General features: G+C 44.7%; 2 protein-coding genes and 1 long non-coding RNA gene across 3 annotated transcripts in view; 2 read left to right on the top strand and 1 right to left on the bottom strand.

Moving 5' to 3' along the window:
* LOC140417814 (uncharacterized) overlaps positions 1 to 23,224 on the bottom strand; it is a 150,236-nt gene that overhangs the window by 92,748 nt on the left and 34,264 nt on the right. The window contains exon 4 of the mRNA XM_072501267.1: positions 9,832 to 10,752. Within this exon, the coding sequence (XP_072357368.1) occupies positions 9,832 to 10,752 (921 nt within the window). The remainder of the gene's footprint in view (positions 1 to 9,831; positions 10,753 to 23,224) is intronic.
* On the top strand, positions 289 to 2,327 carry LOC140421549 (uncharacterized). Its single transcript, XR_011946902.1, has 2 exons — positions 289 to 681; positions 1,354 to 2,327. It is a non-coding gene; the product is annotated as an uncharacterized lncRNA (long non-coding RNA).
* On the top strand, positions 12,292 to 18,690 carry LOC140421521 (uncharacterized). Its single transcript, XM_072506310.1, has 2 exons — positions 12,292 to 12,370; positions 17,282 to 18,690. The coding sequence occupies exon 2, from the start codon at positions 17,633 to 17,635 to the stop codon at positions 18,464 to 18,466; it is 834 nt and encodes a 277-aa protein (XP_072362411.1). The 5' UTR covers positions 12,292 to 12,370; positions 17,282 to 17,632; the 3' UTR covers positions 18,467 to 18,690.

Here is a 23,224-nt window from a genome sequence, read left to right as displayed (position 1 = left end):
GGTCAACACCGCCACCCTATCCCCATAACCCAGTAACCCCACCCAACACTAAGGGCAATTTTGGACACTAAGGGCAATTTATCATGGCCAATCCACCTAACCTGCACATCTTTGGACTGTGGGAGGAAACCGGAGCACCCGGAGGAAACCCGCGCAGACACGGGGAGAACTTGCAGACTCCGCACAGACAGTGACCCAAGCCGGAATCGAACCTGGGATCCTGGAGCTGTGAAGCAATTGTGCTATCCACAAGGCTACCGTGCTGCCCGTGCTGTCCCGACTCGGTCGGGAGGTTTTACTGAAACCCGGTGGAGGCTCCAAACCCCAATAAGAAGTTTCCGGGCCCGGGTTTGCATCGAGCGGCGGGACAGCTGCGGCCTGCTCCCGGTGACAGGCCTGAGTTAACGGCCGCCGTCTTTATAGAGGCTGCAAACCCGCAGGGGGCAAAACATCAGAGATAGAGTTTGTTGTGAAACCAATGGGATATTGTAAAACAGGAGGTCAGGGTTACAGTCAACAACAACTTCTATTTATATAACACCTTTAACATCATAAATCATCCCAGTCAACTTCACAGCAACATTATAAAACAAAGTGAGACACCCAGACACAAAAGGAGATATTAGGGCAGGTGACCAAAAACTTGATCAAAGAGATGAGTTTTAAAGAGTCTGAAAGGAGGTGAGTGAGGTGGAGACGGGGAGGTTTAGGGAGGGAATTCAATGCTTGGGGCTGAGGGAACTTAAAACCATGGTGGAGTAATTAGAGTTGGGAGTGTACAAGAGTCCAGGATCAGAGCTCGACAGATATCTCAGGGGGTTGTGGAGCTGGAGGAGATGACAAGACACAGGGAGAGACGAGGCCATGGAGGGATTTGAAAACAGGCTGAGAATTGACTGGGAGCGAATGCAAGTCTCGGAGCACAGGGATCATAGGGGAAAGGAACTTGCTGTGAATTAAGACATGGGTAGCAGACTTTTGGATGGCTTTAGGTTTACAGAGGTAGAATGTGGGAGAGCAGCCAGGTGTGTAATGAAATTGTCGAATCGGGAGGTGACAAAGGCATGACCGAGGTTTCAGCCCCAGGCGCGCAGACACAGGATAGAGGCTTGATAATGTAACGTAGGTGGAAACAGGCAGTCTTAATGATAGCACAGACATGAGTCCAAAGATGTGCAGGTTAGGTGGATTGGCCAAGTTCGGCACGTACGGGCACGGCCTCAACCGAGACCTTGGATTCATGTTGCATTACATTCACCCCCCACCATCTGGCCTGGGCTTGCAAAATCCTACCAACTGTGCTGGCTTGAGACAATTAACATCTCTTTAACCTGTGATTATCCTTCTCTCCAGTGACACAGTCTGGACCTGTAAAGATTTAATTACCTGCAAAGACTCGCATTCAAAGTACCATCTTGCATCAGTGACTTTGTCTAGAGATGTGGTTGTGGAACCCACCTCCTTATTCACCTGAGGAAGGAGCTGCGCTCCGAAAGCTAGTGATTCGACACAAACCTGTTGGACTTTAACCTGGTGTTGCAAGACTTCTTACTGTGCCCACCCCAGTCCAATGCCGGCATCTCCACATCTAGACTAGTGAAGCAGAGAACCAGGCTGAAGCTCTGGGGAACGGGGTTCCACACGGCAGATCAACTCAGCAACTCAATTCAAGGGCAATTCAGGATGGGTGTAAATGAATAATGAAAATGTCAATCATGTAACTTTTCCACACACGGAAATGAATGGGGTTTGATAATGTTTCTGTGCGGTTTTAAACCGAGGGCCTTTAAGCAAACATGATAATCACTACACCACAGAAACAGGGAACAGGCTTAGTGCACTGACCGAGAATAGTAAACAGTGCATCCTTATTGCACTGAAGAACCTTCTATTGTGGGAGTACAATTTGACTGAAAATTAGGCACTTGGCGGAGAAATTAGAATCATAAAATGGCACAGCACATTAGAAAACCATTCACAACTAACATGTGTGAACTCTGACTGCGATTCCTGCCAGTCTCCATCACAGTATTTTGCAGGGTATCATTTGGAACTTTGCGGGTGTAAGATAATGCAATCGCTTAACTATTGAACAATAAATAACAATGATACAACTTATCTGCAAATTTAGATGAATAACATCAGTAATGTTTTGAATAATAATAATATGGGACATTTGGTGTGTGAGGGGAACGTGATAACCAGTACACTGAAAAAACAGCTGATTGGCAATGAGCCCATTGGACTGGAGTTTGGAAAATATGTTGTGTTATCTGTAAAAATGATAAAAGTCGAATAAAAATATAGATTGAAAAAGAGCAAATCAATTAGTCTCAATGTCCTTCTCTCTGTGATCTTGAAGTTTCTCTATTCCGATTATTCTTCCAATTTGCTTTTGAAAAAGGAGTTTCTGCAGAATTCTTGCTCAGTTTGATTTAATGAGAACGTTCCCCTGCTCCAATGACCAGAAGATTTGGACACGAAGATGGTGTAGTTTACGATATAAACATTATGTAATCATGCAATTGGTTTCATATTGAATTTACAAAAGTGTATTTTTTTGCTGAAGCATCTTGTCATTATTTCTGAGTTGATAACAGAATCTAATTACATTTGATCTACATCCTGTTTACAGAGTCTGTCTATTAGTAAAGCTTAACAAAGCCCTCTGGCGACCACTTTGTTGAAGTAGTTTACTTTATTAGATTTCAAATGAATTATGAAATGTAGAAATGTCCGTCCAGCAAATATTTCCTCTCATTCAGTAATAACATCATTCTTACTTTCCTTCGAAAAACATCAAACAATTTTACTCAGTATTTATTGCATTACTCAAAACTTGATATTATTTGATATTTATGTCCTCATCTGAAATTGAGACTCTCTGAAATATACAACATTGAATTGCAAACATGACTGACAAAGAAAATAAATCGAATCATTGGGTAATACAAGTTCTGTTGAGTTCATTTGAGATTGGCCATGTCAGTTTTTAAACACAATCAAATATCTTCACAGGTAGATTAAAGAATGATAAGTTTATTATATTTGACCCTCTTTGTTCTGGGTATGAAACATTCCGCAGCCTAAATCCCGTTCAGGGGTGACAGCAAATCCACACTGAGCCTGGATTTCCTCATCTCCCTGAGTGGCTTTTCCTGTTTCTCCATCAGGAAGGCCGAATTTTTCAAAAATGTGGTTCAGTGAAATCTCTTTCATTTCCTCTAATTCAGTTACAAAATTGTTTGTGTCTGTCTACATGAGCACACATTACCATTAAATGTGTTCTGAATGGTGATTAAAATATTTATCTGCTTCTACAAAGCCATTAAATTATTTTGCGAACTGAGCAAACTGCCAAGATCCGCACTTTGTTTTTTCATGTATGGAACGATCTGGACTGTACGCAGAACAATACTTTTCACTGTACCTCGATAATAAGTCAAATCCAAACCAAGAGACAGTTTCTTACTCATCTTCAAATTGAACAGTCTTCTTAAAAATTATTCATTCATGGGAGGTGGGCATCACTGGTTGGGCCAGCATTTACTGCTCATTCCAATTGCCCTTGAACTGCGTGTCTTGTGAGGCTATTTCAGAGGGCACTTACAAATCAACCACAACATTGCTGTGGATCTGGTGTCACGTGTGGGCCAGACCACGTAAGGGGGGCAGATTTCCTGAAGGACATTAGTGAACCAGACGGGGTTTTACAACAATCAACAGTGTTATCATTAAACTTTTAATTCGAGAATTTTATTCAATTTCACCATCTGTCATAGGCAGATTCAATTCCAGATCCCCAGAGCATTAACCTGGGTCTCTGGATTACTCACCCAGTAACAATACCAATTCTCCAATGCCTATCCCACATATTCTTGACAGAATATGATGTCTAATGTTGTGTTCTGTGATCTATTTAAGGGCAGCATGGTAGCATAGTGGTTAGCACAATTGCTTCACAGCTCCAGGGTCCCAGGTTTGATTCCCGGCTTGGGTCACTATCTGTGCGGAGTCTGCACGTTCTCCCCGTGTGTGCGTGGGTTTCCTCCGGGTGCTCCGGTTTCCTCCCACAGTCCAAAGATGTGCAGGTTAGGTGGATTGGCCATGCTAAATTGCCCTTAGTGTCCAAAATGTCCCTTAGTGTTGGGTAGGGTTACTGGGTTATGGGGATAGGGTGGGGGTGTGATGCTGGGTAGGGTGCGGGCTGGGTAGGGTGCTCTTTCCAAGAGCCGGTGCAGACTCGATGGGCCAAATGGCCTCCATCTGCACTGGAAATTCTATGATTCTATTCTTGAAATGATTCTACAGATCTGCCGGTGATTTAGCCAGAACGATGATTTATTAATGTACACATGGTAAGGTAATGATCAGAATGCAATACAGACCAAGTTATCACAGAGTTATATTAGACTCTCTTGGAACGATCCTTATGTGCGACTGACCTCGTGTATGCTTTACAACCTTCTGCTGTCACCTGACTGATGCCTGACGCCACCTGCTGGTGGGAGGTCACACTGCTGAGCACATGTAATATTATATACATGCTTATCACCACATCTCGTAGCATCTCAAAATTATTGAGTAATTTATTTTTTCAAACAAATTCTGATAGCTCTGCAGTTTCTGGAAACATTTTGGTTGATCGTGTTATTTTTTAAAATATAGATCTAGTCTTTGCAATATAATTACCCAATACACCAATTCATTAATGATAATCAATGTTCACTACTGAATAATCATGTATTTAATTATTGTTTTTTGCTGTGAAATCAATACATAGTTAATATAAAAAAGGTACAGAAGGTGATCTGGCTGCTGGAAGCCACATGTTAGAGATGTAAAAGGGCTTCCTTGACCTTGTTACTAATGACAGTGAATACACTATGAAAATAACAACTTTAAAACGAAATGTGATCACACATCTGTCCTTACAGTTTCCTACATTACAACAATGAATATGTTTCAAAAGTACTCCATTGGCTGTAAAACACTTTTGGAGGTACAGTGGTAGTGAGAGGTTTTATAGAAATGGACATTTGTCCGCAAACTAGGATATATTACACTTGGAGTCCTCAACAGAATCATTGATAAAAATGGACTCTTAATTTTGTGTAATTAGCACATCGTTGACACCATTTTGACACTCTGTGAAACCCCAGACACACCATATGCACAATTATTTGTTGCAAAACACAAAACGAGTTGTTAAGATTTGGAATACACGGTCTACAAATGGTGCTCGAGCCTCATTTCAATTTCAATTTCACCATCTGTCATAGGCAGATGCGATCCCAGATCAGTAGAGCATTAACCTGGATCTCTGGATTACTCGCCCAGTAACAATGCAATTACACCAATGCCTAACCCACATATTCTTGACAGAATATGATGTTTAGTGTTGTGTTCTGTGATCTATTCTTGCAATGCTTCTACAGATCTGCTGGTGACTTAGCCAGAATGATGATTTATTAATGTACACGTGGTACGGTAATGATCAGAATGCTATACAGACCATGTTATCACAGAGTTACATTAGACTCTCTTGGAACGAACCTTATGTGGATATGTTGGACTGTAACTTCCAAAAGGGAATTTGATACATTTTGAAAAAGAAAACAAAATTGTCGAACTATGGGATTAAATGGGTCGCTGTCCAAAGAGCTGACACGGGAAAAATGGGCCAAATAGACTCCTCTGTGCTCCAGGAGCATTGTGTACCTGTAAAGCAAGTGAAAACGACGTGGAACCTACTGCCTGAGGGTAGGAGATTCAGAGATGATGGAAGATTTCAATAGGAAATTGGACAGGTGCTGAGAGAAAGAAACCAACAGGGATTCGGGGATAGAACGGGGCAATGGACAGACTGGTTTGCTCCACAGAGATCCAACATGGATGACCTCATTCCCCACCCTCCAGGTGCTGTGATCTCAGGAGAAAAATTCAGCTGCTCCAGTCACTCCAACTAACAGGAGTCCCTAATCCCTGGTGCCATTCTGACACAATGGTTAGCACTGTTGCTTCACAGCAGCAGGGGCCCAGGCTCAATTCCTGTTTTGGGAGTCTGCACGTTCTCCCCGTGTCTGCGTGGCTTTCCTCCCAAAAGTCCCGAATGATGTGCAGGTTAGGTGAATTGGACATTCTGAATTCTCCCTCCGTGTACCCGAAAAGGTGCCAGAGTGTGGCGACGACGGGGTTTTCACAGTAACTTCATTGCAGTGTTAATGGAAGCCTACTTGTGACACTAATAAAGATTATTATTGTAAATGTCCTGTCCAGCCTCTCGAAGAACTTCGCAGCTTTCTTATAGTGTGGGGCCCATGTCTAGGGTTCCATTCTAGAGGGATAGAATTGAAAAGCACGGAGGAAATGTCCAACTTGTTTAGAACGATGGTTAGATTACACTGGGAGCACTGACAACATTGGTGATCTTAGGGCAGCACGGTGGCGCAGTGGGTTAGTCCTGCAGCCTCACGGCGCTGAGGTCCCAGGTTCAATCCCAGCTCTGGGTTACTGTCCGTGTGGAATTTGCACATTCCCCCCATGTTTGCGTGGGTTTCGCCCCCACAACCCAAAGATGTGCAGGTTAGGTGGATTGGCCACGCTAAATTTCCCCTTAATTGGAAAACATTTATTGGGTACTCTAAAAAAAATTTTTTTTTTTCAAAGAAAAAAAATCAATGGTGATCTACATTTTCAACAAGGAAATAGAGGCATGGGATAAGGTGCAACAAAGATCCATAATATACAGAACTGAGAGCATTTAACACCCAGGAAAGGCTCAGGCTGCTTTTTTCTGGAAAAGAGAGGACTGATGGGTGGCCTGATGGAAATCTTTAAGATTATGAAGGGATTCAATAATCCAATAGGGATTTCAGTAGAAACCTCTTTACCCAGCGAGTGGTGAGAATGTGGAACTCACTCCACAGCGAGTGGTTGAGGTGAACAGCATGAATACATTGAACGTAAAGCTAGATACATACATGAGGGAGAAAGAATAGGAGATACGGACCCAGGAAGTGTAGTGCTGGTTAAAGAGGAAATTACTGCAATAGTGAGGAAGGATATTAGCTCCAACAATGTGGAATCTGTAGGGGTAGAGCTCAGAAACACCCAAGGGGTAAAATAGTTAGTGGCATCATATATAGACTCCCAAATTGGGGCTGGTTTAGCGCAGGGCTAAATAGCTGGCTTTTAAAGCAGACCAAGGCAGGGCGGGTTCAATTCCCATACCAGCCTCCCCGAACAGGTGCTGGAATGTGGTGACTAGGGGCTTTTCACAGTAACTTCATTTGAAGTCTACTTGTGACAATAAGCGATTTTCATTTCATTCAAACTGCAGTGGTGATGTTGGGAATGGCATAAAACAGGAAATTAGGCTGATTGAAAAAGTTTCTATAGGAATGTGAAGAGAAAAAGATTGGTGAACACAAATGTAGGTTCCTTAGTCAGAAACAGGGGAATGTATAACAGGAGACAAAGAAATGGCTGGGCAAATAAATACATACTTTGGTTCTGTCTTCACAAATGAGGACACAAATCAAATACCAGAAATGTTGGGGAATGCAGGATTTAGTGAGAGGGAGGAACTGAAGGAGATCAATATTAGGAGAGAAATGATGTTGGGGAAATTGATGGGATTGAAGGCTGACAAATCTCCAAGGCCTGATAATGTGCAACCCAAAATACTTAAAGAAGTGGCTCTAGAAATAGTGGATGCATTGGTGGTCAATTTCCAGGATTCTCTAGACTCTGGAACACTGCAGATTGGAGGGTGGCTTCTGTAACTCCACTATTTAAAAAGGGAGCTCGAGACAAAACAGGGAATTATAGGCCGTGGGGAAAATTCTAGAATCCATTATCAAAGATTGTATTGCAAAGCCCTTATAATAATAATCTTTACTGCCACAAGTCGGCTTACATTGTATAGAACCTTAGTTAGGCCACACTTGGAGTATAGTGTTCAATTCTGGTCGCCACACTACCAGAAGGATGTGGAGGCTTTAGAGAGGGTGCAGAAGAGATTTACCAGAATGTTGCCTGGTATGGAGGGCATTAGCTATGAGGAGCGGTTGAATAAACTCGGTTTGTTCTCACTGGAACGAAGGAGGTTGAGGGGAGACCTGATAGAGGTATACAAAATTATGAGGGGCATAGACAGAGTGGATAGTCAGAGGCTTTTCCCCGGGGTAGAGGGGTCAATTACTAGGGGGCATAGGTTTAAGGTGAGAGGGGCAAGGTTTAGAGTAGATGTACGAGGCAAGTTTTTTTACGCAGAAGGTAGTGGGTGCCTGGAACTCGCTACCGGAGGAGGTGGTGGAAGCAGGGACGATAGGGACATTTAAGGGGCATCTTGACAAATACATGAATAGGATGGGAATAGAAGGATACGGACCCAGGAAGTGTAGAAGATTGTAGTTTAGTCGGGCAGCATGGTCGGCACGGGCTTGGAGGGCCGAAGGGCCTGTTCCTGTGCTGTACATTTCTTTGTTCTTTGTAACACTGCAATAAAGTTACTGTGAAAAGCCCCGAGTCTCCACATTCCGGCGCCTGTTCGGGTAAATAGAGGGAGAATTCAGAATGTCCAATTCAACTAACAGCACATCTTTTGGGACTTGTGGGAGGAAACCGGAACGCCCAGAGGAAACCCACACAGACACGGGGAGAGCAAGCAGACTACGCACAGACAGTGACCCAAGCTGGGAACCAAACCTGGGACCCTGGCACTGTGAAGCAACAGTGTTAACCACTGTGCTACCGTGCAGCCCAAGAAAACTTAGAAACCAGTGGCAGGATCGGACAGAGTCAAAGCATGGATTTATGAAGGGGAAATCATGCTTGACAAATTTACTGGAATTCTTCGAGGGTATAACTGGTAGAGTTGATGAGGGGGAGCCAGTGGATGTGGTATATTTGGACTTTCAGATGGCTTTTAACCAAAGTCTCGCATAAGATATTAGCGTGTAAAATTAAAGCACATGGGATTAGGGGTAGTGTATTGAGAAGGATAAAAAGCTGGTTGGCAGACAGGAAACAAAGAGTAGGAATTAATGGGTCTTTTTCAAATTGGCAGGCAGTGACTAGTGGGGTACCGCAGAGATCGGTGCTAGGACCCCAGATATTCACAAGATATACTAATGATTTTTAAAAAAATGTAAAGTACCAGTCACTGAAGGTAAACGTGCAGCTACAGCAGGCGATAAAGATGGCAAATGGTATGCTAGCCTTCATTACGAGCGAATTCGAGTCCAGGAGCAGGAATATCTTGCTTCAATTTACAGGGCCTTGTTGAGGCCATACCTGGAATATTGTGTGCAGTTTTGGACTCCTTATCTGAGGAAGGACGTTCTTGCTCTAGAGGGAGTGCAGCGAAGGTTTACCAGACTGATTCCTGGGATGATGGGACTGACGTATGAGAGATTGAATCAGTTAGAATTGTATTCGCTGGAGTTCAGAAGAATGGGGGATCACATAGAAACCTATAATATTCTAACAGGACTTGACAGGGTAGATGCAGGAAAGATTTTCCTGATGGTGGGAACCAGAGGTCGCAATCTGAGGATACGGAGTAGACCACTTAGACAGAGATGAGGAGACATTTCTTCAACCAGAGAGTAGTTAGTCTGTGGAAATTCTTATCACCAGGAAATAGTTGAGGCCAATATGTTTTCAAGAAGCAGTTAGAAATAGCACTTCGGGCGACCGGGATCAAAGGATATGGAGGGGAAAGCGGGATTAAGCTATTGAGTTAGATGATAAGCCATGATCATAATGAATGGCAGAGTAGGCGCAAAGGGCCACATTGTCTCTTCCTGCTCCTATTTTCTATGTTTCTATGTGATCCCTTCCCACAGAGGGAGCAGGTAATGGTCTCTCCCCAGTGTGAACTCGCTGATGTTTCTGCAGACTGGATAAAGCACGGAATCCCTTCCCACACTGAAAGCAGGTGAATGGCCTCTCCCCAGTGTGAACTTGCTGGTGTGTCTGCAGATTGAATAACTGTGTGAACCCCTTCCCACACTGAAAGCAGATGAACGGCCTTTCCCCAGTGTGAACTCGCTGATGTCTCCGCAGACTGGATAAATCACTGAATCCCTTCCCACACTGAGAGCACGTGAATGGCCTCTCCCCACTGTGACCTCGCTGGTGTGTCTGCAGACTGGATAACCAAGTGAATCCCTGCCCACACTGAGAGCAGATGAATGGCCTCTCCCCAGTGTGAACTCGCTGGTGTCTCAGCAGATTGGATAAATCACTGAATCCCTTCTCACACTGAGAGCAGGTGAATGGCCTCTCCCCAGTGTGAACCCGCTGGTGTGTCCGCAGGTTGGATGAATCAATGAATCCCTTCCCACACTGAGAGCAGGTGAATGGCTTCTCCCCAGTGTGAGTTCGCTGGTGTGTCTGCAGATTGAATAATTGTGTGAATCCCTTCCCACACTGAGAGCAGGTGAATGGCCTCTCCCCAGTGTGAACTCGCTGGTGTGACTGCAGACTTGATAACTGTGTGAATCCCTTCCCACACTGAGAGCAGGTGAATGGCCTCTCCCCAGTGTGAACTCGCTGGTGTGCCTGAAGGTTAGATAACTGAGTGAATCCTTTCCCACACTTAGAGCAGGGGAACGGTCTCTCCCCAGTGTGAATGCGTTGATGAATCTCCAGCTTAGATGGGACTCTGAATCCCTTCCCACAGTCCCCACATTTCCACGGTTTCTCCATGTTTTGGGTCTCCTCGTGTCTCTCCAGATTGGACAATCAGTGGAAGCCTTGTCTACACATAGAACATGTGCACTGTCTCTCCTCACTCTGAATGGTGTGATGTTTTTTCAGGCTGTATATCTGGTTGAAGCTCGTTTCACAGTTCACTGGAACTCTCTCACTCGGGTGTGTATTTTGTGGGTCTTGGTGTTTTTCCAGTCACACTCACGTTTAAAATCTTTTGAAGCTGACAGATCGGACAAATATTTCTCCTTCTCGCCGATGATATCCAGAGCCCGATGATATTCAGATCAGAAGGAATGGAGTGAGTTTGTCACATCGAGACGTGATGTTTGAGATTTCGGTCTATAATTCCTCCTCTTCCAATATTCTTTAAAAACAATTAACAAAAGTCATCATTGTTAGTACAGGATAGAAATTCAGAACAGACAATTCTAGTTCCTTTGGAATCTTATTTCCTCTCTCGTTCTCCAAAATCTGTAAATCTCCATCCCACACAATCTCCCTCCATTCTCACTCTGCTGTATCTTATATTTACCCTCCCAATTCTCCTGAAGGTGCGGATTCATGTTGATTGATAGATCCAAGCTCAGCTCACTGCTTCCTGACCAGGACACAGAGATTATAATAGGAGTAAGAGTTGGCCATTCGGCCCACCGAGTATGCTCAACCATTCAATGAGATCCTTGGCCGATCGACCTCAGCACCATTTTCCCCACACGGTCCCCATATCCCTCGATATCTTCAATATCTAGAAACCTGTCAATATTTGTCTTGAACATACTTAATGACTGAGGCTCCACACTCCTCTGGGGTAGAGAATTCCAAAGCTTCACCACATCCTTGAGTGAAAAAATCCCTCCTCAGCTTCAGATTTCTCTCTATTTTCCTGCCTGAACCCCATAACCCTTAACTCCATTGTCCATCAAATATCTGTCGATACCATGTTTGAACATATTCAATGACCCCCCCAGACTTTGCTGCTCCCTGTGGTAGAGAAATCCAAAGACTAACCGTCAGAACATCATATTCTTTATTATTGTCACAAGTAGGCTGACATTAACACTGCAATGAAGTTATTGTGAAAAGCCCCTAGTTGCCACATTCCGGCGCCTGTTCGGGAACACAGGGAGAATTCTGAATCTCCAGATTACCTAACAGCAAGTCCTTCGGGACTTGTGGGAGGAAACCGGAGCACCCGGAGGAAACCATGCAGACACAGGGAGAACGTGCAGACTTCGCTCAGACAGTGACCCAAGTGGGAATCGAATCCAGGTCCCTGGCGATGTGAAGCAACAGTGCTAACCACTGTGCGACCGTGCCGCTGCATTAGATATCACTGCCCAATATTAATTTACTGACCCTGAAATGTCAGCCATCTCCTGGGGAAACCAGCCCTTTAATTGAGAACATTAGGAATGAGACCATCCTTTTCACTTGACAAATTAATCAAGCTCAGAGAGACTGCAGCCCGTGAAGTACGTTTTTTCGGGCACTAGGACTTGGCCTGGAACAGACTATGAAGCCCTGCCCATTTGACGTCACCGTACACACGCGCATTCGCACCGCTCCATTTGAATCAAGATGGCGGCCGTTAAACTGGGCCTGTTGTGGGGAAAAAGATCCGAAGCTGCAAGCGCAGGACTTACAGGTACGTATTCCTGGTTTAGGGTCTTCACACGGTGTTTAAACATTTTATCCCTCCAGAGCCGGCTCTATCGCTTGCTCCGGATTCCCCATCCTTACCCGCTGCCCTTGAGACAAAGAAGCGTCTCTTTCACAGGCGCCATCACACACCACGCATGCTCCAACTACTCCCAGGCAATGCGCCTGCGCACTGCTGTCCTGCAGTGTCGAGAGGGGACATTCACCACCGCGGGGAATGCCGGGTAATGAACACGCCATTGATCATCCCAATTCGTGAATAGTGATTTTTGTTTGCTATGTTGTGAAGATTGGGTGGGTAGGATAAAAATTATATATAAATGCAAGTGAGCAGGCCCTCAATTATAAACCAGAACAAAGGGGAGTACAAATTAATTTTCATTGATGTACAATGAAAAGTATTGGGCTGGACCAAGTCCCCACTCAGGCGTGAAAACGGGGGTGTTTTACCCCACGAAAACTGGCACAAAACAGCCACCGATTCCCTGCTCCGGGGGAGGCGGATGCGGGGGCTAGCAGGGAGGCAGCATATAGCTCTCATCTCCAGCTTCTGATATGTCACGGAGCATTGCTGGGTCCGTGGCCGCGCATGCGCAGGGTGAGGCCAGCAGCGGCCTCACCGTGCTTCATGGCAGACTACGCCCGCGGACCCGGACCGCAAAAGTAGTATCCCCTTTGGGCGCTCGCGCATCCTGGACCGCACCCCCTTCCCCCCCCCCCCCCCCCCCCCCAGTGCCGCCAATCCCAATTGAGCCCCCCCTGCCCCGACTGAATATGATGCAAGGTTCCTGAACGGCTGGGCCTGCAGTGAACCTTGAAGAACCGCTGCCTGGGATCTTTCCTCTTCATTCAGACTCCCAGCTGAAGCTGTTTCTGCAGTAAAAATTTTAACTTTGAATATCAATCCCAATTTAATATTTGGTTCAAAATCTATACCTTTTTAAACAATGTGCAGTGTTACAGGGAGAAAGCAGGAGAAGGCACTGGGTGAAAGGCTCATTCAGAGAGACAGTGCAGACACAAGGGGCCGAATGGCCTCCTGCGCTGTAACAGTCTGAGATTCTGTTGTGCTGATGTAGAACCTTTCACACTGAAGGAATCTTTAATTTATAGGGATCTTAACCTGTCGAACTACGCCAAGTTTGGGGGAAGCTTAGTTGATGAATCAAGTCCTGGCGCAATACGACAAGTTGTAAGATTTGTACTATTTGTAGACTGTGTTAAGTTGTTTGATTCCTTGTATTATTCGACTGTGTATAGTTGAAGGAATTTATATCATCTCTGCTATTCGGTTATCAGTAGCACTTTGCGAATACTGGAACTCAGCAGAAATTTGCAGTATAAACTCCTCAGGTGCCAAAAAGAATTGTTTTATTTGTAGTCGCTTGATTACAATTTGAAAGTCATTTAAAAGGCAATTCGTAGACATTTCGAAGCTTTCAGAGAATTACAGACATTATCTTTCTTTGCTTAGGCAGACAGCTCGAAAGTAACTTTTTAAAGGTCAAAGTCTGGCAATGAAACATAAAGAGAGAGAGAAAGCTAATCTTCAGCTAAACTCAAACTCAAAGTCAAAAGTGGACTAACATCACTGACACAGACTGGTAGACTGACAGAACCCCCAAAGACAATTACCTAAAAACTAAACACTAAAACAAAACCTAAAATGGCGGGGAGAAACTTTTCAGTTATACACTTTCATATCTGTCGTAAGTCGTCTAATTACACCCCAATATAATCCTAATTGGTTTGGGTTAGACTCAAATACATTTGATTTGATGGCAAGCCGTCCATCTTCAATGTGCAACATCAGCTTTTCTGACCTAGCTGTTATCTGCATTGTGAACAATGGTGCCTTCATGTTGCTGTGTATTCAATCCCTTGGCCTTGACAATTAGCACAAGCAGTGTCAAATTATCTTGCAACTGTGCTGTTTTAATGTCACACTGTCTTTGAAAATATGCATTTGCCAGAACAACGGAATTCAGTAAAAGTGAATTATGCTGTATAAATGGGTATTTAAAACTGGGGCTCAACATTTATGCTTAAACAGCTATCTTTTACCTATACTAGTTGTATTTGAAATACCTGGCTTCTACAGTCGGCCCTTTGATAAATCGAAAAATTGAGATATATCAGAAAAGATTAAAATACATCATTAATGCGATAGGATAGGTAAAAGCGCAAAGAATCATTGCAGTTTTAAGCAATAAAATGGAATTAACATTGCAACAGGCATTTTAAAATAATTATTATAATTAATAAATTAATCAAATTTGATAACATTGGTAATTAATAATAACTTCATGTAAAATTATTATACAATAAAAGTTGAACATATGATCTAGTAATAAATGGTAAAATGATTATCAAAATGGACATCCTCTGGATTATGCACAAAAGCTTGTTGAAAGGGTTAATTTTCTTACAGAGACAAAAAGAGGCGTATAGCTTGGAATGATGCCATTCGCATCTTTAAACTTTTTTTTTGTCACTCAAATGGACTGGGAGTAAAAGTTGGATTGCTGCCAAATTCCCGTTATCAAATTTCTTTGAACGATATGTTCTTTTGGCTTTTAATCAAAGATTGTTGTTTTTTTTTTTAAAACCAGCTTCCACATTGTTTGAAGTTTTAATTTCCAGGCTAATTTTAAACATTTATTTTAAAATATCAAATACAATAACTTATTAAATATATAATTGAACCAATCTTGTGCTGTATCTTGATTTTCTGTCGATGAATTTGTCGATTCTGTTAAAGGAAACACAGCTAACAAGATATGTTAATTTCTTTAAATTAATAAAGCAACGTTCAGAATAATGACAGTTTTCTTAAGTTGACAGTTCTCGTGACCAGTTGTGGGCAGCACAATTTAGAAAGGAGGCCAATGTCTCAGACAGGGAGCAGGGGAGATTTACCAGAACGGTATCAAGGTTGAGGGATTTCAGTTTTATGGACAGACTGGAGAAGTTGGGATTTCCTCCCTTACACAGAGAAGGTTCGAGGGAAATTTATTGCTGGTGATCAAAATGATGAGAGGTTTCTGCAGGTAGATCGGAAGAAAACGTTTCCACTGTTAGGAGAGTCAGTAAACTCTGGAATTCCTTCCCTAAATATCTCCACCTCATTTTCCTCCTTTGGATACTCCTTAATTCCTACTTCTTTGACCAGTTGTTTTGGTCACATCTGCTCGATAAAATCCTTCCGGTGTTAAATGATGATTGATAGCCTCTCCCATGAAATGTTTTGGGATGTCAGACAAATACCCAGGCTTGGGCTAACTAGTGCCAAGTAACATGTGTGCCACACAAGTGCCATCTCCAATAAGAGACATACTAACCATCACCCCTTGACATGCAATGGCATTACCATCACTGAATCCCCCACGGGGGGTGGGTTACCATTGACCTGAAACTGAACTGGACTAGCCATATAAATACTGTGGCTACAAGAGCAGGTCAGAAGATAGGAATTCGGGCAGCACGGTGGCCTTGTGGTTAACACAGCTGCCTCACGGCACTGAGGTCCCAGGTTCGATCCCGGCTCTGGGTCACTGTCCATGTGGAGTTTGCACATTGTCCCCGTGTCTGCGTGGGTTTCGTCCCCACAACCCAAAAATGTGCAGTGTAGGTGAATTGGCCACGCTAAATAGCCCCTTAATTGGAAAAAATAATTGGGTACTCTAAATTAGAAAAAAAAAGATAGGAATTCTGTGGTGAGTAACTCACCTCCTGACTCCCCAAAAGCCTGTCCACCATCTACAAGGTACAAGTCAGGAGTGTGATGGAATGCTCACCACTTACCTGGATGAGTGCAGCTCCAACAACACTCAAGAAGCTCAACACCATCCAGGATAAGGCAGCACACTTGATTGGCATGCCTTCCACAAACATTCACTCCCTCCACCACTGACGCACGGTAGTAGCAGTGGGTGTACCATCTACAAGATGCACTGCGGGAAATCACCAAGGCTCCTTGGGCAGCACCTTCCAAACCAACAACCACTCCCATATAGAAGGACATAATCAGCAGGTACCCTTACATCAAGAACACACCAGACACTCCCCGTACACACTGACTGACACACCCACGCAAACAGACACACACACTCAGGCATGCAGCCACTACCATCTAGGACAGGAGCAGCAGATATATATTTCTTTATTCAATTTTTTACGGGATGTGGGCGTCGCTGGCTCGGCCAGCTTTTATTACCCATTCCTAGTTTCCCATCAGAAGGTGATGGTGAGTTGCCTTCTTGAACCGCTGCTGTCCTTGAGGTGTAGGTACACCCACTGTGCTGTCAGGGACGTAGTTCCAGGATGTTGCCCCAGCGACAGTGAAGGAGCGGTGATATATTTCAATGTCAGGGTGCTGAATGACTTGGTGAACCTCCAGGTGATGGGGTTCCCGGTGTCTGTTGCTCATGTCCTTCTAGATGGTAGTGGTTGTGGGTTTGGAAGGTGCTGTCTCAGGAACCTTGGTGAGTTACTGCAGTGCATCTTGTAGATGGTGCACACGGCTGATTGATTGATTGTCACATGTACCGAAATACAGTGGAAAGTATTTTTTCTGTGGCCAAGGAACATACACAGTACGTACACAGTAGACAAAAAGAATAATTGACAAAGAAAATAATTGGTTTTATTGTCAGTCTGCAGACAGGAGCTGGAGAACTGAACCCAGGCAGAGGAGAGGGAGGGAGAAAACTGGAGTGGAGGAAAGAAATGGTGCAGATGGTGAGATGGGTTTGGATTTCAGCCCGGGGAGGAGGGAGAGTGTGTGGGACGGGGATTTACAGCTTTGGGAGAACGAGAGAGGAAATAATGGTATATTGTCTATTCTGAATTTATATGCTCCACTGACAGTGATGACGTTTGTAAATTCCTTTTACAGGATATTGGAAAGGAGGATTTACAGATGTGAGACTGAAACCAAACATCATCTGACAGTCACTCAATTCATCAGGACCTGAAAATCCTCAGACTTTGAATGTTGAAGGAGAAACTTTTGTCTCTTCTGTCTGTGAGAAACAATTTTAAACATCAGTGTGACTGGAAAGATATCAAGACAAACACACCCGAGTGAGAGTGTTCCAGTGAACTGACCGAGGAAAGCTCTAACCAGTTACACAGCCTGAAGAAACATCACGACCTTCACAGTGAGGATAGACAGTGCACATGTTCTGTGTGTAGACAAGACTTCAACCAATCATCCACCTTGGAGAGACACAAGGACACTGGCACCATGGAGAAACCATGGAAATGTGAGGACTGTGGGAAGGGATTCAGTTACCCTTCCCTGCTGGAAAACCATCGGCGCAGTCACACTGGGGAGAGGCCATTCACCTGCTCTGTGTGTGGGGAGGGATTCATTCAGTCATCTGGCCTTTGGTCTCACCAGCGGATTCACACTGAGGAAAAGCTATTCATCTGCACCTCCTGTGGAAAGAGGTTCAGGCATTCTTCAGCACTCACTGTACACCAACGCACTCACACTGGGGAGAGGCCGTTCGCCTGCTCCGACTGTGGGAAGGGATTCACTCAGTCATTCCACCTGCTGTCACACCAGCGTGTTCATAGAGGTGAGCGGCCATTCACCTGCTCTGTGTGTGGGAAGGGATTCACCGGATCATCCCACTTGCTGTCACACCAGCGAGTTCACATTAAGGAGAAACCATTCAGCTGTACTTCCTGTGGAAAGAGTTTCAGACAGGCATCCTCCCTCATTGTACACCAGCGGCTCCATACTGGGGAGAGACCGTTTACTTGCTTTGTGTGTGGGAAGGGATTCACAGTTTTACCCACCCTTCTGAGACACCAGCGAATTCACACTGAAGAGAAACCATTCGGCTGCACCTCCTGTGGAAAGAGTTTCAGGCAGTCATCCAACCTCACTGCTCACCAGCGCACTCACACTGGGGAGAAACCGTTTACCTGCTCAGTGTGTGGGAAGGGATTCGCAAAGTCTTTCAACTTGCTGACACACCAACGCACTCACACTAAGAGACAATTCAACCGCTGTGTGGGGGAAGGGATTCACTCAGTCACGATGCCTCCAGAGACATCAGCAAGTTCATAAATGACAGCAGGGGTTGGATTCTGCTGTTGTTTAGTATTGACAGTCTGACAATATTTTCTGCTGATGTTAACCCCAAAACTGCTGGAATTTAATCTGCTGAAAATGGCATTTATTGTGGGGGCGACAGTGTCTATTTTTAAAAGCACCATCTGTGATCTTTCTTCTTAATTCAAGACCTCTCAGCAGAAACCTGTTTAGAATAAATTTATGAATTTTTGCTTCAATTCTAAATCAATCTTTGGTGTAAAATCTACAATTCAGTGTCTGAAAGATCCGACTCCAGGGCTCAAAATATATTTTTTCAATGGCTCTTCTTGAGATTTTCTCGAGAGATGCTCTTTGATTTTCAGGAGTTAATGTTTGGTTTCCATGGTCACCTTTTCCACTCTCACTAACTCCTTTATTAAGTGATGTAGTCACGTAATCACATCATCATCAGTATTTGTGTTGAATATTTTTTTAGTTTACTTATTTTCGTAGGTAAGGTAGCACAAATACCAAAGACTGAGTACATATTAAGTCTTTTAAATTGGAATCTATAAATAGGATGTTTCTGTTAATTTATTTAAAAAGGAAACCCCCTTACTCCATTTCCAAAATGAGAATTTGAACTATTTGACACAAGGTAACTGAAGGGGTGCCAAGTGTTTATTGGATCAGCCGGTGGAGCAGGAAAAAACTCACCCAATTCTGATCTTCATTGTGTAGATTTACATTCGAAACCCATCGATAACCTCACTACACCCACTGAGATCAGCTCAGACCGGGGGTTCGGTATGTTGTCTGTGAGCGTTCAACTGCAAATAACAGCAGTGAAGAATGAAACCTGGATGAATGCATCTCAACTTCTAATTGGACTGATGTGATTGGTGAGTAAGTTCACAATGCCTGGTTACTCAAACTCCTGGGCTGTGCACCCCACCTCCTGGGATATATAAATATAGTTGATTCTTGCTCAGCAGAACGGGGAAAGCTCTGTGATGGTTGGATGGTGACGAGACTCCCACTGCATTTCCTCAGCCTCTCGCACACCCCTTCATCCGCCAAGAGTCCCACATCCAACCTCCAGCGCGGGCGCTGATTACTGCCTTTCCTAACCTGCAGCTCAACCCTGTGCGGTGCATGGTCTGAGATTGTAATCGCCGAATACCCCGTGTCCACCACCCCAGCCAGAAAGACCCTGCTCAAAATAAAGAAATCAATCCGGGAGTACACTTTATGCATGTGTGAAGCACTCCTTCACCCCCGGCTGCCCGAACCTCCATGGATCCACTCCTCCACCCCACCCCCCCCAATCAGCTCCATGAACCCTATTAGTTCCTTTGCCATTGCTGGCACCCAGCCCATTTTCGAGCTTGACGGTCCAAGCCAGGGTCCATAACGGTGTTGAAGTCCCCTCCCATGACCAACCTGTGCGAGTCCAGGTCCGGTATCTTCCCCAGCATCCTCTTTATAAACTCCACATCATCCCAATTTGGTGCATATACATTCACTAATACCACCTGCACCCCCTCCAGTTTCCCACTGACCATAATGTACCGACCTCCCACATCCAAGACTATTCTAGGCGCCTCAACCACCTGCTTATTGATCAGGATCGCGACCCCCCTAATCTTTGAATCTAGTCCCGAATGAATCACCTGGCTGACCCAGCCTTTCCTCAGTCTAACCTGGTCCGTTACCGTAAGGTGCTTCTCCTGCTACATTACCACAACCGTCTTCAATCCCCTAAGATGCGCGAACACACGTGCCCTTTTGACTGGCCCATTTAACCCTCGAACATTCCAGGTGATCAGCCTAGTTGGTGGGCTCATTGTCCAAGCAAAACGAGAAACTTTTTACGAAAACAGACACAAAGCAGAGAAAACAAAACACGAACGTTGCAGCCAAATTCAAAAGTTCTCAGTCCTTCGTCAGCCCTTTCTTGCAAAGTCCAACGCGTCCTCAGGCGACTCAAAATAAAGGTGCTGATCCTCATGCGTGACCCAGAGACGGGCTGGGTATAACAGTCCAAACTTCACCTTTTTCTTGAACAGGATCGCCCTGATCTGATTGAAACCTGCTCTCCTCCTGGCCACCTGCACACTCAGGTCTTGGTAAACCCGCAGGATCCTTTTGTCCCACTTGCCGCTCCGTGTCTGCTTGGCCCACTGCAGAATACGCTCCTTATCGACAACCTGTGGAATCTCACCACCATAGCCCTCGGGGGGTTGGGGGGGTTGTGGGGGGGGGGGTCCCATTCGTGGCTTCTTCACAGGTGCTCTGTGAGCCCTATCCACCTCCAAGGGCCGGAGAATGCCCCATCCAGCAGCTTCTCAAACATGCCTGCGACGTATGCCCCAGTGTCCGTTCCTACGGACCCCTCTGGGAGCCCAACAATTCTTAGGTTCTGCCGGCGGGATCCAGAAGCTTCTTTTGCTGATCCCTCAGCATCCCCACCTCCAACTCCACCGCAGTCTGATGCTCCTCCTGCTCAGCCAGCGCGTTCTCCACCTTCTGGATCGCCCGATCCTGGGTGTCCAACCTGAGCTCCAATCACTCAATCAATGCTTTTATCGGGACCAAGCAGACCCGTTTCTGCGTAGCAAAGCCCTCCTGGATGACTTGCATAGCTGCTCCATAGACTGCTGGGTCGACAAGCCAGAGGTTCGCCCCTCCGCCATGCTGTCCCCTGTTGCAACACAGCCCAAGTTATCTCTGTCTTCTTGTTTCTGCCCTTACAAACACTTCCAGTCCTTTTCTCCTTGCACTGAAGTGGGAATTCAGTAGAGAATTGCCACTAACATCCGTTCTGCAATTCAAGTCCGTTAAAAAGTCGGGGGAAAAGGCCCAAAAGTCCAACCAAAGTGGGAGCCACCAAAAATGTGACTTATTCCTTCATAGCCACCAGAAGTCCGAGATACCCTTTCAGACCTACTGTAGGTCCTTCTGTCTTTGGCAGGCAAAAAGCTAAACTACTTCTGACAGACCTGGCTCCTCCCATTAATTACATCATCTTCAGCCAACTAACTATCTTATGACCATCTTACGAAGGCTAAAAACCCTCAATTATCTAAACCTCAGGGAACCTTCTAGCTACAAACAAAATTCCATTAGCCCTATATAGGTAGACAAGTAAATGGATGGAATCGCTGATTATCCCACTTCCACATCATTTCTTTTGCATCTTTTGCAGGCAGGCCTGCCTGTATGTTAAACCAGGATTTTAAAAAATATTACTACAAAAGATATATTACCCACACCACATCTAAATTGGCATAAAAGTTGCAGTTAAAATGTTGTAGAAGTGGGATAATCATCGATTCCAACCATTTACTTGTCTACCTATATAGGTCTAATGGAATTTTGTTTATAGCTACAAGGTTCCCTGAGGTTTAGATAATTGAGGGTTTTTAGCCTTAGTTAAGATGGCATAGAGATGAGAAAATTAGGGAAGCAAATACGTGGCTAAAGGAGTGGTGTGGGAAAGAGGGGTTCCATTTGGTGGGTCACTGGGATCAATATTGGGACAAGCGGGAACTGTATTGTTGGGATGGTCTCCACCTGAAATGATCTGGGACCAGTGTCCGAGCGGAAAAGATAAATTGGGTGATCAGAAGGACTTTAAACTAGTTCATGGGGGGGGGGGGGGGGGGGGGGGGGGGTCAATATAGTTACAAAATCAATTAGCAGGGCAGAGAGTAGTTAGGAACCAACTTCAGGAACTGTAGTTAATGGCAAAACTACGAGAAGTATACTGGTTAAACCGGAAGAGAAAAATAATAAACAGCGAATAAAGCATCAATGCTGTGGGACAGGTTAAAGAGGAGGGGGGGGGGGGGGGGGCCCAAGTCAGAGTTCTATAAACTAATGCACGGAGTGTAAGGAATAAACAAGATGAGCTGCAGATGCAATTCAAATTAAAGATTATGATGCAGCTGCTATTACATGGCTGTGGGATGGTCGGGACTGGGAACTAAATATACCTGGTTATAAAGTTTACAGGAGGGGCAGGGAAGTTGGTCAAGGGAGTGGAGTGGCCTTACTGATTAGAAATACTATAACCTCAATGATGAGGGAGGATATAATGAGGGGAAAGCATCCAGTGGAGACCATATGGGTGGAACTGAGGAACAGGAAATGATCTAAAACTATAATGGGTGTTGTATATCACCCCCTGGTGGCAGTTCTGAGGTTTTAGATCGTATTCCATGAAATGGAACCCCTCCTTCCCACACCACTCCTTTAGCCACGTGTTAACTTCCCTAATTTTCTCATCTCTATGCCAATTTGGACGTGGCTTGGGTAATATATCAACATTTTTTTCAAAAAAAATATTTTTTTAAATTAAAGTTTTGCAAAATTTTTCATAATAAATAGTAATAATCCTAACACAGCAAAATAGAGTGAAAATTAACATAGTGCAAAAAGAGAATATACAATAGCAATTGATGAGACGTGACCGCACGCGCCTCAGTCTTCCCACACCCTCCCAATGGAGCACTCACCCCCACTCCCCTACTGCTGCTGATGTTTTAATTTTCCCTGAGAAGCCATCGGACGGTATTACGCCCCCGGTGCTCAACAGCAGCAGCTCTGTACACTTGGCAAAATTATTTCCACACATAAGTAGGCATCTGTTTGTGATGGTGTTGTCCCTTGCTTCTCCCAGACGGAGTTCGCTGCCGCTGTCGTCTCGTTCCACTTCTGCGGTCCTCCCGTCTTCCCCGTTTTCTCTGTTCCTTTGGACGTTAAGTTTGTTAACGCTTCCCTGCCTCC

Source organism: Scyliorhinus torazame, chromosome 5 (assembly GCF_047496885.1).
Source record: "Scyliorhinus torazame isolate Kashiwa2021f chromosome 5, sScyTor2.1, whole genome shotgun sequence".
NCBI lineage: Eukaryota > Metazoa > Chordata > Chondrichthyes > Carcharhiniformes > Scyliorhinidae > Scyliorhinus > Scyliorhinus torazame.
Note: the sequence above shows the minus strand (reverse complement) of the source record. Positions and strands in the feature narration are given on the sequence as shown.

Coding starts and splice junctions, on each gene's coding strand:
- LOC140421521 (XM_072506310.1), top strand. CDS start 17,633: ATGGAGAAACCATGGAAATGTGAGGACTGTGGGAAGGGATTCAGTTAC.